At 41.6% G+C, this 16,591-nt stretch overlaps 1 protein-coding gene across 1 annotated transcript in view; it reads left to right on the top strand.

Moving 5' to 3' along the window:
• The window catches only part of C8A (complement C8 alpha chain), a 69,836-nt gene that overhangs the window by 12,854 nt on the left and 40,391 nt on the right, over positions 1-16,591 (top strand). Inside the window, exons 2-4 of the mRNA XM_019837087.3 lie at positions 9,390-9,492; positions 14,933-15,077; positions 16,050-16,197. Coding sequence (XP_019692646.2) covers positions 9,390-9,492; positions 14,933-15,077; positions 16,050-16,197 — 396 coding nt within the window. The remainder of the gene's footprint in view (positions 1-9,389; positions 9,493-14,932; positions 15,078-16,049; positions 16,198-16,591) is intronic.

Consider the following 16,591-nt stretch of genomic DNA (forward strand, 5'->3'; position numbering starts at 1 on the left):
ATGACAGACCATGGAATCAAAACTCGTTATAAAGAGAAAGGAAAATAGGAAAGGATCTTACTGAGAGAACGCTTAGGTGTCAAGAGACTAAAAGCCCCAAAGAGGTCCAAATAAAAGTGCACTGGGAATCCTCGAGCATAAAATATAGAGGGAGAAGAGACTGTGGAGCCCCCAGATAACTATTCACAGATGACTGACGAATTAGTGATTTGGAGGAGGAGCTGTTTCAGAGAGTGAGAAAGACCAGGATGTGACCATAGAAGATAGTGGAGTGAGGAAAAGGTCACTGGAGATGAGGACAAGGAGTGACTGAGGGGCAGAGTGTTGGATATCTCATTTACGGGGATGATGAGGTCTCCCACGGCGATGGAAGGAACTGCGGTAGAGGGAAAGATTGTGAGCTGAGCACCGAAATTTTCTTTGGAGGGACAGTAGCACTGGTTTTACACACTAGTGTCATTTGATAGATCAGAGTTTCTCAAAGTGTGGTCTATAGGCCCCAGGGAGTCCCCAGGATCTTTTCAGAGGGAGTCTGTGAGTTCAAAACAATATCACAATAATACCAAGTCAGTTGGCCTTTTCACCGCGCTCATATTTTCACTGATGGTGCAAAAGTTATGGTGCATAAAACTGCTTTGGTCGTGGTACAAATCAAGGCAGTGGCAGCAAACTCACAGGAAAGAAATGAAGTTTTCCTTAAGAAAGTCCCCCCTGAAACAGTAAAAGTTATTAACTTTATTAAACCTCAATCTTCGAATACATGTTATTTAGCTGTTCTACGTGACAAAATGGGAAGAATGCATTAAGAACTTCTACTGCACTGAAGTATGATGATTGTCTTGAGAAAAAGCAATTGCTGGAATAGTTCCATCAGAGTAGCCACTTGTTTCCTGGAACACTGTTTTTACCTGACAAGATAGCTGCGAGGCTGTGGTTATTCAGGCTTAGCTATTTGGTAAGACATGGAACAGGGAGCCCATCACTTCATGGAAACCAAATAACCAAATAACAACATGCGAGCTTTCCAACAAAAATTAAAAACTTGGAGGGACACCTGGGTGGCTCGGTTGGTTAGGCGTCTGACTTCGGCTCAGGTCGTGATCTCGCAGTTCATGAGTTCAAGACCCATGTCGGGCTCTGTGCTGACAGCTCAGAGCCTGGAGCCGGCTTCATATTCTGTTTCTCCCTCTCCCTCTGCCCCTCTCCTACTCACACTCTGTCTCTCTCTTTCTCTCTCTCTCTCTCTCAAAAATAAATAAACATTAAAAAAATAAAAAAAAAAAACCTTGGAAACCATATCCACTATTATGAGCTTGATGAGATCACTGGTGATATTAATAAATTTGATGTTTTTATGCTGTAGAGTGAAATGTGTTACTATTTTTAAGATATGCATAGTGAACCATCAGTTTCCAAGTTTCCAATGCCTGATGTTAAAAATCATGTGTGAGTGACAGGTCCATTCAAGGTACACACAGACCAGTGGACTTTAATGCAACGGGGTGCAAAAAACAAAATTCATTGACATGCTTTCAGATTCCACATTGCAACTAACATTTAAGAAATTACCACTTGTCAGGGTATCTGGGTGGCTCAGTCAGTTAAGCATCTTCAGGTCATGATCTCGCGGTTCATGAGTTTGAGCCTCGCGTTGGGCTCTGTGCTGAAAGCTCAGAGCCTGGAGCCTGCTTCAGATTCTGTGTCTCAGTCTCTCTCTGCTCCTTCCCTGCTCACACTCTGTCTCTCTCTCTCTCTCTCTCTCTCTCTCTCAAAAAATAAACATTAAAAAAACAAAATAGAAAAAGAAATTGTCAACTTGTCAAGTTGTAGTGTAGTATGAAAGAACACCCACAATTACCTAAAAAGGAGCATGAAAATTTCCTCACCCATCTAGAATTTTCAGCTCCATAAATATATAAATATATGAGGCTGATTTTTCTTCCTAAACCTCAACAAAAGCAACGTAAAGCGACAGACTGAGTGAAGAAGCAGAAAGGAGAATCTAAGTGTCTCCTACTAACCTAGACATTAAAGACATTTGCAAACGTGTAAAACAATGACACGCGTTTCACCAATTATTTTTCTTGGAAGTGTGTTTTCAAATAAAATTATGGCATATATTGTAATACGTAATGGGTTTGTTATGATAAATTTAAATAAGGATATATTGTTATATTTTCTGTTTCGATTTTGAATTTTGAATCAGTAGATAGCCCACTTAAACAAAGGCTCTTCGGAGTCCTCAGTAATACATTAGAGTGTAGAAGCGTCCTGGGATCTAAGTTTGGAAACCATTGTTAAAGATGAACACTTTCCTGACTATCCCCTGGATCCTTGTCTAGGGTTTCAGACTGGACGCCATCTTTTTTTTTTTTTTCAACGTTTTTATTTATTTTTGGGACAGAGAGAGACAGAGCATGAACGGGGGAGGGGCAGAGAGAGAGGGAGACACAGAATCGGAAACAGGCTCCAGGCTCCGAGCCATCAGCCCAGAGCTTGACGCGGGGCTCGAACTCACGGACCGTGAGATCGTGACCTGGCTGAAGTCGGACGCTTAACCGACTGCGCCACCCAGGCGCCCCTGGACGCCATCTTTCATTCTGACTAGTAGCTCATGGAATGACTAGCGTCAGATTTGGAGCACTTTTTTTTTTTTCTATACTAGGGTGATAATTGTGCCATTTGTCACCGTAGAGGCTGCCTGACTCTCAGAAGTTATGATAATATTGGTGGTAACAGACAATCTTCCTACTTTGCTCAGTGGGCTGACTAGGCTGTGACACTGCGGTAGAAGCAATGACGCTTCTACCAGGCTTGGAGCCAGGCATGCTTGTGGCTTGTCCACCTTACCCTGTGTGACCCGGGTAAGCTCTTTAACCTCTGAGGAGGCAGCAGAGGGTAACAGAAAGAACATGGCCTTGTAGACAGGCCAGTGTCTACCTTTTACCTCTGTTACTCCAGGCAAGGCTCTGACTGTCTCAGTTTTGTTGGCTGATTTATAAAATGAGGAAGCAGCCACATTATGGGGAAACGAACATGGTCTTTGCCATCAAATTGGGTCAAATTCTGCCTTTGTCACCCTTGGGCTATGATTTCTGGGGCTACTTAGCTCTTAGAAATCTCAACTTTCTTCTATACAAGTAGGGCTAATAATATATACAGCCTAGGGTTGTTATAGATATTAAATGAGATAATCCATGGGACATTTTAGCATGTAATAAAAAAAGCCAACCTTTAACAAATACTTCATAAGCATTTTAACATGTTTTCAATAATACCGTTGGGCAATGTTATTTTTAACCAAGTTTTACAGATGGGAAAACTGTAGCTCAGAGATGTTAAGTAACTTGCTCAAATTTTCAAAGTCAGCAGGTGGCAAGATTCAAAGTCAGTCCTCTTACTCTGAACCCCATGTTCTTAACCACTGGGCTTTCTGCTACTCTGACTCTTCAGAAAAAGTTCTCCTGGTTCTTTGAAAATATAAACAAAATTGATAAACTTTTAGCGAAACTCATCAAGAAAAAAAGAGAGAGTAGTATTCCATTGTATATATAGACCACGTCTTCTTTATCCATTCGTCAGTTGATGGACATTTAGGCTCTTTCCATAATTTGGCTATTGTTGAAAGTGCTGCTGTATACATTGGGGGTACATGTGCCCCTATGCATCAGCACTCCTGTATCCCTTGGGTAAATTCCTAGCAGTGCTATTGCTGGGTCATAGGGTAGTTCTATTTTTAATTTTTTGAGGAACCTCCACACATTTCCCAGAGCGGCTGCACCAGTTTGCATTCCCACCAGCAGTGCAAGAGGGTTCCCCTTCCTCCACATCCTTGTCAGCATCTATAGTCTCCTGATTTGTTCATTTTAGCCACTCTGACTGGCGTGAGGTGGTATCTCAGTGTGGTTTTGATTTGTATTTCCCTGATAAGGAGTGACACTGACTATGTTTTCATGTGTCTGTTGGCCATCTGGATGTCTTCTTTGGAAAAGTGTCTATTCATGTCTTCTGTCCATGTCACTGGCTTATTTTTCAGGTGTGGAGTTTGGTGAGTTCTTTATAGATTTTAGGTATTAGCCCTTTATATGACATGTCATCTACAGCAACAGTGATGGAACTAGAGGGTGTTTTGCTAAGTTAAGTAAGTGAGGCAGAGAAAGACAGATACCATAGGTTTTCACTCATAAGTGGATCTTGAGAAACTTAACAGAAGACCATGGGGGAGGGGAAGGGAGGTGGAAGGTACAGAGAGGGAGGGAGGCAAACCATAAGAGACTCTTGAGGACAGAGAACAGACTGAGGATTGATGGGGGGGGGTGGGGGAGAGGGGAAAGTGGGTGATGGGCATGGAGGAGGGCACTTGTTGGGATGAGCACTGGGTGTTGTATGGAAACCAATTTGACAAATTATATTTAAAAAGAAAAGAAAAGAAAAAAAGAGTACCAAAATTGATAAAATCAGAAGTGAAAGAAGAGAAGTAGCAACTGACACCACAGAAATACAAAGGGTTATAAAAGGCTACTACAAAAATCACATGCCAACGAATTGAACAGCCTAACAGAAATGGAGAGATGCCTAGAAATCGGCACTCTTCCAAAACTGAATCAGGAAGAAATAGAAAATCTGAACAGGCCAATTATTGGTAACAAAATTGAATCAGTAGTCAGAAAACCCCCAACAAGCAAAAGTCCAGGGCCAGATGGACTCATAGGTGAATTCTATGAAACATTTAAAGAAGCGTTAATACTTATTTTCCCTACACTATTTCAAAACTAGAAGAGGAAAGAAAGCTTCCACGTACATTCTACAAGGCCAGCATTACCCTCATACCCAAACCAGACAAAGACACTATCAAAGAAGAAAAGTACAAGCCACCTCTGCTGAACATGGATGCAAAAATCTTCAACAAAATATGAATAAAACCACATTCAACAACACAATAAAAGGATCATTCACCATGATCTACTGGGATTTATTCCAGGGATGTAAAAATTGTTCAATATCCATAAATCAATCAACATGATACACCACATTAACAAAATGAAAAATAAAAATCATATGATTATTTCAAAAGATGCAGAAAAAAGCATTTGACAAAATCCAACATCCATGCATGATAAAACCTCTCAACAAAGTGGGTTTAGAGGGAACGTATCTCAACATAATAAAGCTCATATATGACAAACCCACAGCTAACATCATACTCAACAGTAAAAATGGAGACCTTTTTCTCTAACATCAGGAATAAGACAAGGATGTCCCCTCTTACCACTTTTACTCAACATGATCATAGAAGTCCTAATCACAGCAATCTGACACTAGAAAGAAATAAAACACATCCAAATTGGCAAGAAAGAAGTAAAACTGTCACTATTTGCAGATGACATGATACTATACATAGAAAACCCTAAAGACTCCACCAAAAAACTATTAAAAGTAATAAATACATTCGGTAAGGTTGTAGGATGCAACATTAATGTACAAAATTGCACGCTCTCCTCTGTACTTGTCTCTCTAAAATTAGAATAACTTGATCCACATAGGACTGATATAGATTTAAAAGAGTTAATTTATATAAAGCCTCCGGCATCACACCTGCATACAGTAGGAACACAATAAATTTTCATTCTTCATTTCTCAAAACTGTGATTGGCTGGAAGGAAAACTTGTACAGCCTTTTCCTGTGCTTAAATTTTGCATCTCAAAATTAATGCAGGGAGATGAAAAGAGTTTTGGAGACGGACAGTGGTGATGGTTGCACAAAAAGATGAACGTACTGAATGTCACTGAACTGCACATGTAAAAATGACTAGGATACTCGCACTTACATAATGTGTATTTTACTTCAATAAAAAAATAGAAAAACAGAGAAAGGGCACGAGGCCACATATCTTTCATTCTAAAACCAGGACACTTGTTGGGATGAGCACGGGGTGTTGTATTAGGGGATGAATCACCGGATTCTACTCCTGAAATCATGATTGCTCTATATGCTAACTAACTTGGATATAACTTTAAAAAAACAGTACATGCAATTCTTTTTTTTTTTTTAACGTTTATTTATTTTTGAGACAGAGAGAGACTGAGCATGAACGGGGGAGGGTCAGAGAGAGAGGAAGACACAGAATCTGAAACAGGCTCCAGGCTCTGAGTCATCAGCCCAGAGCCTGACGCGGGGCTTGAACTCACGAACCGCGAGATCATAAACTGAGCTGAAGTCGGATGCTTAACCGACTGAGCCACCCAGGCGCCCCAGTACATGCAATTCTTAAGAAGGAGGATAAGATCATGCAAATGTTGGAAGCGCCCTTACTGCCAAGCCTTCCAAGTAAGAGTCCCTGTGTTTGTTGACACACCCTTCCTGCTCTATCCCCACTCCCACCAGGTAACCTGAAGGGTAAGGGAATATAGGGTGGCACTGTTGTACATTCTGCAGGTACCTAGATGCCCAAATCAATGGGCAAACATTACAAATTAAAGAATTCGGCATCTGATACAAACTGGTAAGGAAGAAGTAAAACTCTCACTCTTTGCGGATGGCGTGATAGTATGTATGGAAATTCTGAACGATTCCCCCCCAAAACTACTAGCACTGGTAAATGAATTTAGGAAAGTTGTAGAATACAAAATTAACATACAGAAATCTGTTGCACGTCTATACACTAATAATGAAGTGGCAGAAAGAGAAATTAAGGAAACAGCCCCACTTACAATTGCACCAAAAATAATAAAGTACCTAGAAATAAACTCAACCAAGGAGGTAAAAGACCTGTACTCCAAAGACTGTAAAACATTGATGAAAGGAATTGAAGGTGATGCAAACAAATGGAAAGATATTCCATGCTCATGGACTAAGAGAATCAGTGTTGTTAAAATGTCCACATTACCCAGAGCAGCCTACAGATTTAATTCAATCCCTATTAAAATACCAACAGCATTTTTCACAGAACTAGAACAAATAATCCTAATATTTCTATGGAACCATAAAAGACCCTGAATAGCTGAATCAAGCTTGAAAAAGAACAACAAAACTGGAGATATCATAATCCCAGATTTCAAGATATACTACAAAACTATCGTAATTAAAACAGTATAGTACTGGCACAAAAATAGACACATAGATCAATGGAACAGGATAGAGAGCCCAGAAATAAACCCATGCTTTTATGATCAGTTAATCCATGACAAAGGAGGCAAGAATATGCAATGGAGGAAAGACAGTCTCTTCAACAAATGGTGTTGGGAAAACTAGACAGCCACATGCAAAAGAATGAAACTGGACCATTTCCTTACACCATACACAAAAATAAACTTAAAATGGATTAAATATCTAAATGCTATACCTGAAACCATAAAATTGCTAGAAGAAAGCATAAGCTGTAATCTCTTTGACATCACCTGCAGACACATTTTTATAGATATATCTCTTTTGGCAAGAGAAACAAAAGCAAAATTAAGCTATTGGGACTACACCAAAATAGAAAGATTTTGTGCACCGAAGGAAACCATCAAGAAAACAAAACACAGTCTACTGAACGGGAGAAGATATTTGCCAATGATACACCTGATAAAGGGTTAATATCCAACACCAACTCAACATCAAAATACCAAATAATCCTATTAAAGGTGGGCAGAGGACATGAACGCACATTTTTCCAAAGAAGACATACAGACTACATGAAAAGACGCTCCATATCACTAAAAGGAGGCAAATGCAAATCAAAACCGCAATGAGATACCACCTCACACCTTTCAGAATGGCTGAAATAAGAACCACCAGAACTAACAAGTGTTGCCAAGGATGTAGAGAAAAAAGGAACCCCAAGCACTGTTGGTGGGAACACATGCTGGTGCAGCCACTGTGGAGAACAGACTGGAGTTTCTTCAAAAAACTGAAAATAGAATTACCGTAGGATCCAGGAATCCCACCACTAGGTATTTACCGAAAGAAAAGGAAAACACTAATTCAGAAAGATATGTGCACTCCTATGTTTATTGCAACATTGTTTACAATGACCAAGATATGGAAGTAACTCAGGTGTCTGCTGATAGATGAATAGATAAATATGTGGCATATATATATATATATATATATATATATATATATATATATATAACGGAATATTACTTAGCCATAAAAAAAGAATGAAATTTTGCCATTTGCAACAACGTGGATGGAACTAGAGAGTACGATGCCAAGTGAAATAAGCCAGACAAAGACAAACACCATACGATTTCACTCACATACGAAATTTAATAAACAAAACAAATGAACAAAGGAAAAATGAGAAAAAGAAAAAAACCAGACTCTTAAATACAGAGAACAAACTGGTGGTTTCCAGAGGGGAGGTGGGTAGGGGGATGAGTAAAATAGGTAAAGAGGATTAAGATTACACTTATTCTGATGAGCACTGAGTAATGCATAGAATTGTTGAATTATTATACTTATATACCTGAAACTAATATAACACTGTATGTTAATTATACTTGAATTTTAAAATGATAAAAAAAAGATAACAATTTCAACATCTGTTTAGCCCTCTTTAGGGCATCTTCTTTAAGATGGAAATCCTGTCATTCGCAACAACATGGATGAACCTGGAGGACGTTATGCTAAGTGAAATAAGCCAGACAGAGAAAGATAATATTGCATGATTTCTCTTCTATGTGGAATCTACACAAGTGTAACTCAAAGAACTAGAGAGTACAATGGTGGTTACAAAGGACTGGGGACGTGGGGAGGAGTTGGTCAAAGTGTACAAATTTATAAGATGAGTAAGTTCAGGGGATCTAATGTACAACATGCTGACTACAGTTAATGGTACTGTATTGTGTACTTGACATTAGCTAAGAGAGTAGATCTTAAGTGTTCTCACACACACACACACACACGTAACTATGTGAGGGAATAGATGTATTAATTAGCTTGATTGTGGTGATCGCTTCACAATGTGCATCAAACCATCACATTGTGCATTTAAAATATATACAATTTTTTTCATTTATATCTCAGCACAGGTGAGGAAGAATTAATCTGTTTTCATATTATTAAGATATCTTTCTTTTTTTTAAATTTTTTTTTCAACGTTTATTTATTTTTGGGACAGAGAGAGACAGAGCATGAACGGGGGAAGGGCAGAGAGAGAGGGAGACACAGAATCGGAAACAGGCTCCAGGCTCCGAGCCATGAGCCCAGAGCCCGACGCGGGGCTCGAACTCACAGACCGCGAGATCGTGACCTGGCTGAAGTCGGACGCTTAATCGACCGCGCCACCCAGGCGCCCCTTAAGATATCTTTCTATGAAAAGACCTTTTTGAGTTTACAACAAAAATAAAAATTACCATATATAAATCTTAAAAATTGAAGTAAGGGTCTTTCCTCTTTACAGGAGAGTAAGTCGGGCTGTTCAGAGTTCCACCTTGACAGCACTTAACTGCCAGCTGAGCGCCTGGTCAGAGTGGACAGAATGCTTTCCATGTCAGGACAAAAAGGTAAGACATTTTTAACCAGGTTGGGGGCATTCGACATTTGAATGGTGAACTAGGCATTTAAATGGAGATAAATAGGTCTATAAATCTGAGGTCTGGGTCGAAATCAGGTCTAGAAATAGGTATTTGGAAGCCATGGGCACATAGACGGTGGAACTTTTTCTGCTTTTGTTTATAGGTCATTATGGGGTGAGGCTACATAAGATGTATATGTTAATGGCTGATGTGCAGAGAGGGGGCCATTCAGACATAGGCACACTGATCCCTGTGCCTCTCTGGATCCTGGTCAACCTGTTGCCCTCCGATGAAGGTCATTTAGAGGGGCTAATAACCTGTGGGGAGCTGTGATAAACCAGAGAATGTTCCTGAGGATTCTACTTTCATGGCTTAAAAAGGCTGACACACCCAATCAACAGACAAGAGTCTATCTTGCCCACCTAAGTGGTTTTGAATGGTCCAAAATGGTCACTAAACCCAGTGTCATCTCAAAGAAAGGGGAACTTTGGGAGCACCTGCTCTGCTAGGGCGGAGTATTAAAATTCTGACCTTGTTCATAATTACTGGCTCATGGTAATAATAAAAGGCAGACTAACTTCTGTTTTATTACTATTTTAAAATCTCTACAGACAACACATGCCTTTACTGGATGTACCCAGGGTAGGATGTCTCCAGGCTCCCACCTCTCCCAGTTGGAACACCATTGCCTGAACATTGTCTATTGGTACATTACTGTCAAGTCTAAGTGGTTAAGCTCTGATTCTACCACTCGGATTCTGACTCTGCATCTTATTTGTTATGTTACTTTGGGCATATATTTTATCCTCTCCATGCCTCTGATTCCTTGTCTATAAATGGAAGTAGGAATTGTACTTACAGCATACGCTTATGAGTATTAAATGAGTAAGGTATGCACAGTGCTTTCCACGGCACCTAACATAGAGTAAGTGTTCAGTAAATGTTAGCTGTTTGTATGATTACTACACATGCCTCCCTCTCCAACCAGCTGCCGCTGCCTGAATCAAGACTTGTTCTTCTCTCCCCTGAGCTTCTGAAGGGTGGGCCTCCAGACGCAGTCTTCGGTGACATGCAGGGCTACCTTGCGAATGAGTTGTTCAAAATCACATGGAATTCAAAATCATTACGGATGGGAACACAATTGGGACCTCATTTACTCAGCTTCAAAGCCTGAAATTATTTATTTTGCCTCTCCTGTCTCTGAGATATGCCAAGGAATCCCAGACTGCCCCGTTCAAAGATATCTGGCTCCCAGAATCTCATTTTGCTTTGATATCCTGTGTTACTTTTCTGAGTCTGCTGTAACAAACTGGGTGGCTTAAACACGACGGAAATGTATTCTCTCACGGTTCTGGAGGCCAGGAGTTTGACAGGGCCATGCTGCCTCTGGAGGCTCTAGGGGAGAATCTGTTCTTTGCCTCTTCTGGCTTCTGGCGGCCACCGGCAATCCTTGACTTGGGGCCAATCTCCGGGCTCCGCTCTCTACCCCTGTGGCCACATTACCTCTTCTTCTTCTGTGTGTCTCCTTTGTGTGTCTGTGTTAAATCTTCCTCTGCCTTCCCCTTATAAGAACACCATGATGACCGTTAGGGCCTACCTGGATAATCCAGTGTAATCTCTCCATTTCAAAAACCTTAATAATATCTATAAAGACCCCTTTTCCAAATAAGGTAACATTTACAACTTTTAAGAACTAGGACTTGCTTTCTTTGCATGGCCAGTATTTAGCTTATTACATATCCCAAACTGCGTTTTCCCCTCATGTGTTGCTGTGTAGACAGCAGAGAGCACGGGTGAATGACTTGCTATTCAAATTAGAATTGAACTTCTCAAAGTAATGCCTCAAAAAGACATATGTGTCTTTAAAGAAATCCTTAAAACAAATTCTGTTAATTATGTAAGGGAAAGACCATCCTAGTTTCTTCTTATTCATATGGTTTTTATTCCTCTCAAAATCACCCAAACAAAGATGTGCATTTCTGGAAAGAAATATTATCGACTAGCTAGAAAAGAAAATGATATCTTAATGACACCAACACAGGCACTACCATGGAGAAATCCCTAAGGGACTTTCTGCACCAACCTTTCGGCAACACAATGTCTTCATTATTTGATAACGACCTAGAAAATGGGGAGTCAGTGGGAATGAACCTCATGACTGCACCATCATTCCAATACAGGAACCAGGGGAAGGTGATAATGTCATTTACAGTTACCGTTTATTAAATCATTTCTATATACCAGGCACTGTGCCGATGCTTTAATAAATTCTTAGCTGACTTTCATAGCCAACTGTAAGTGACGGATAGATACCACGGTCTTTGGTTAGGTCACCCATAAAGAAAGAGGCACAGCCTAGATTTGACAGTTGGTCAGTCTGATTCCAAAATGCCCATGTGCCTGATCCCTTCACTCTCCTGCTTCCCCCTCCACTCTGTGGAGAGTCATAAGCGATATTAGTGGCCATCTAATCCAATTCCCGTTCAGTCATAAATCCTTCTGGAGTAGCCCAACAGCAGGCTAACAAAATGATATTGATGTGGTAACTCTTATTACTGAGTATATTCAAGACAGCAGGCAAAGTGCTGACTTCTTTACATGTATTATCGCTAATGTTCACAAGACCCCCATATCTCTCATTCTATAGATGAGACAACTGAGGGTCAGAGATGTTAAGTGATTTACCCAGTGACACATACACAGTAAGTAGCAGAACTGGAATTCTAACCCAGCTTAAAATGGGATTCAGAATAGTATTTGACCTCCTAAAGTTGTGGGGGATTAAATGAGATAAAGACTATGAAGTGTCCAGCCAACAAACACTCAATAAATGGTAGTTACCATCATCATCATTGTGTTGGTAACTGCAGGTCTTAAAACTCTGACGGACTTTTTAAAGAGTGAGAAGGAGATTTGGCTGTACGTTGGTACGCTAAGCACTTCTTTATGTATTGATTTGTGGGGCAAGAGGTTGGAAGAGAATGAAAATGTCCTCATATTTCCAAACCAATTGTTAATCACACTCCCTTCCCATTGAGTTTATAAATCCCTTTTCACTGTTATTAACTGGGAGGTAGGAAAGGCAAATGGACAGATGTACTCTTCACCTTTTTTGCCACCTCTGTCTCTTTGCCAATGAGCAGTTGTGGAGGCAGAAGTAGACAAGAGGAGGGAGGGGGAAGCTGCAGCTCCACATGTAACCACTGGAACCTTCTGGAAAAACTCCATTGATAATGATGTGGAACCACTTCTGTTTAATGGGCACCAATGATATGTCAGACACAGGGCCAGGTGATTTCCTCACACATTCTCTCAGTTCTCACAACACCCTTTCAAAGTGAGGGGTCATCATACTTTACATATTAGGAAATAGAAACTCAAAGGTAAATGAACACAGGTGAAAGAATCATTAGTAGCTATACTTAGTGAGGTCATCTAGGTCAACCACCTCATTTTACAGATTTGGAAACTGAGGCACAAAGTACCAGGCACTGATACTTTACATAGCAAGTAAGAAAGAGATTCAGGAATAAAAAACAAACACCAGCACCAGATCTATAAATACAGAGAACAAACTGATGGCTGCCAGAGAGGAGGTGGTGGAGGGATGGGCAAAATGGGTAAGGGGAGTGGGAGGTACAGGCTTCCAGTTATGGAATGAGTAGGTCATCGGGATGAAAGGTGCAGCACAGAGAATGTAGTCAGTGTTATTGTAATGGCATCGCACGGTGACAGATGGGAGCTACACCTGTAGTGAGAAGAGTGTAACATAGAGAAGTTGAATCATTCTGTCGTACAACTGAAACTAATGTAATATTGTGTATCAGCTATAGTAAGGAAGGAAGGAGAAAGAAAGGGAAGGAAAGAAAGGGAGGGAGGAAGGGAGAAAGAAAGAGGACGAAAGAAAGAAAGAAAAAAGAAAAGAGAGAGAGAGAACAAAAGAAAGAAAAAGGAAGAAACAGAAAGAAGGAAAAAGAAAGACAGAAAGAGAGAAGGACAGAAAGAAAGATGGAAAGAAAGAAAGAAAGAAAGAAAGAAAGAAAGAAAGAAGAAAGAAAGAAAAAAGAAAAAGACGAAGGAAAGAAGGAAGGCAGGAAGGAAGAATTAGGCCAGGAACTCACTTTTCTTGTTGCTCAAACCTTTGCTTTCCTACTTAGTTATCAACCTTCTTGAAGGAGGGGCCTGTGGGCTGAGCCAAGGCAAGAGGCAGCAGAAAATATGGCACTGCACATTCTCTTATTGGACACTTTGCATGGAGCTCTCCATACAGCATGTTTTCTATTGTTATCTATTTTGTCTCCTCAACTAGACTCTAAGCTTCTTGAAGGTGGGAATGGAACCTCATATTTCTCTGAATATCCTAGTGTTCAGCTTCCTCTTTCTACACTAGTGCCCAAAGCTATGCACCATATAGAAAGCAGTATCATGAAATCATAGAGCTCCAAGATTGGTGTGAATTTTATTCCTTCAACAAGGATTTATTCATATGCAGTCAAAGCTGAACCCAGGGACTGAGATGATGTCTTCATTTCTTGGATGGTCTCTTTTAACATAAGTAGGCTAGATGACCACTTGATGCCCACAGTTCCCAGCAACTTGGGCAAAAAGAAATGGTCTTTTCTAATAGTTCTAAAAGAAAATCTTCAGAGAGACTAATGATTGCCCTAAGGTTGAGCCATGAACCAATCTCTAAACCAATCACTGTAATTTGGCATATGCCTGGTTGACCTGGCCTGGTTCATACCCACACACTCCTGTGACTTGGGGGGTGAGATCATCCCCACCTGAGCCATATGCGATATGTTCCAAGGAAAGAGAGGATGCCATGACTGGAAGAAATGGTACAGAGAGAAAGCAACAAACATCTCATAAAAGTGCCTCCTGTGTACCTGACCCTAGATCAAGTGCCAAGTGTATGAAGTCAAATAAGACGTGGTCCTTCCTTCACCACTCCTCCTCACCATGCAAAAGATTCTTAAACTAGTAAGAAAGGTAAATGAATAAGCAGACAAGGGATCACGACCTTATATGACAAATGGGAAGAGAGAAGGAGGTGCAGGGAACTATGGAATATGTTACTTAGGGAAGGCTTTCAGAGGAGGTACACTGTGAATCATGAAAGATGAATAGGTACTAAGTGGTTGAAGAAAAGGGAGGGGAGAAGGTCCTTCGTCTCAAGTAAAAAGACCTCAGAAATATTTTGTTTGAGTCTTTCATTGGATGCTTGAAGGCCCTATTCAATATCCCTGCTGATGGTTGAGGCACCTCTGGCTGAATACCACCAGTTATGAACATCCCCTCCAAAGACAGCTTTTTAGGCACCTCTCAATCACGAGACAGTTATTCCTTATGTTGAGCTGACACCCGCCTGCACAAATCTTGTTTGATTGATAGACAATGAATGTGTCTGGTTCAAAATCTGATTTAGTACCGATTCCGGAGCCTCCTGCAGCCAAACAAGTTTGGGGGAACCATCTGCAGTGGTGACGTCTGGGATCAAGCCAGCTGTCAGAGTCCCACAGCTTGTCTAGAGCAAGCGCAGTGTGGACAGGATTTCCAGTGTAAGGAGACAGGTGAGTAGCGTTCCAGTGAGATAGCAGCTGCGCCCGTCAAACTTAATGTGCAAAAACAGTCACTCACGAGCTTGTGAAGATGCAGACTCCTGAGCCCTTCCCCTAGAAGTTGGCATTCTGTAGGTTTGGGAGGGGGCTCAGGAATCTGCATTTTAAGCCGACGAGTAACCCAAGTAATTTTGATGTAAGTTTGTAGGAACATCTGTTGATTCATTTAGAAAAGGTACAGTTCACTCATTCATCCATTCATTGGATAAATATTGACTGGGCATGTATGTCCCAGGCAGTGTTCTACCTGCTGGGGATACAGAGATGAAAAGATGATGTGCCTGACCTCGAGGTACTCCTAGTCTCTTTGGGAGAGAGACCTACAAGGCGTGATGATAATATTGCATGATAGCCAGCGTACTGGGTGTTTGCTCATGGTCCAAGGGGACTCTCTGGCAGGGGATGCTCAAACCTGTGCTGGGAAGTCAGCGCAGGCTTCAAAAGGGCACTTGAGTTGGGACTTAGAGAGGAGCAGTGGATTTGCTAAGAGAAAGAATATGCAAAAGCACAGGGATTTAAGGGCTGGCGATAGTGCAGAATGTTTGCAGGTCAGGGCTTTGGGAAGAGAGGTAGAGGTTGGGCCAGGTAGGGAACTGGGGGCTAGACCGTGGCATTTGGAAGAATGGGAATATTTAGGAGCCACAGAAGGATATAGAGAAAGGTCACTGGAGCTGCATATGGAGGATGAATTCTAGAGGGGAGCCTGCTGCAGGGCCTGAACAGGGGGTGGGGGCTACGGGTGGGAGACAGCGAGGCTGCTAGGAGGGCAGAGGCAGTGAGGACAGAGACAGGATGCGACATGATGAAGGCGGGGGGAGGGGCTGTTTCAGAAGTAGGGGGGGCTTGGTGACTCTGGATGCGGGTCATGGGAAGAGGGAGGAGTCTGGGAGGCTCTGGAAGCATCCACAGCCTCTCCTCTCTCAGGTCGCTGCCTGAAACGCCACCTCGTGTGTAACGGAGACAAGGATTGCCTTGATGGCTCTGACGAGGATGACTGTGAAGATGTCAGGGTCATGGAAAGCGACTGCAGCCTGTATGACCCCATTCCAGGGTCAGAGAGTGCGGCCTTGGGGTGAGTCCTGCTTCCTGGCTGCTTGGGCCCAGGGAATGGCTTCTCTTCAATCACGAGTATTAGTTTTAGCAACACAAGAGGGTCTTTTAGGAGAATTGCTCTGCCGAGTGTCCTGTGAGGCAACTCTCTCTGTCCCCCTAAGGTGGCATATTGGTCCACTCAGGCTGCAATGGCAAAAGAAACGTATAGCTTATACAAAACAAAAATGTATTTCTCACAGCTCTGGAGGCTGGAAGTCCAAGGCCACGTGATGGCAGAATTGGTTTCCTCTGAGGCCTCCCTCCTTGGCTTGTCGATGGCTGCCATTTCCCTGTGTCTTCACATTGCCCTTCCCTGTGTGTATGTCGGGGTCCTAACCACCTCTTATAAGGACACCAGTCATACGAGATTAGGG

Source organism: Felis catus, chromosome C1, assembly GCF_018350175.1.
Source record: "Felis catus isolate Fca126 chromosome C1, F.catus_Fca126_mat1.0, whole genome shotgun sequence".
Taxonomy (NCBI): domain Eukaryota; kingdom Metazoa; phylum Chordata; class Mammalia; order Carnivora; family Felidae; genus Felis; species Felis catus.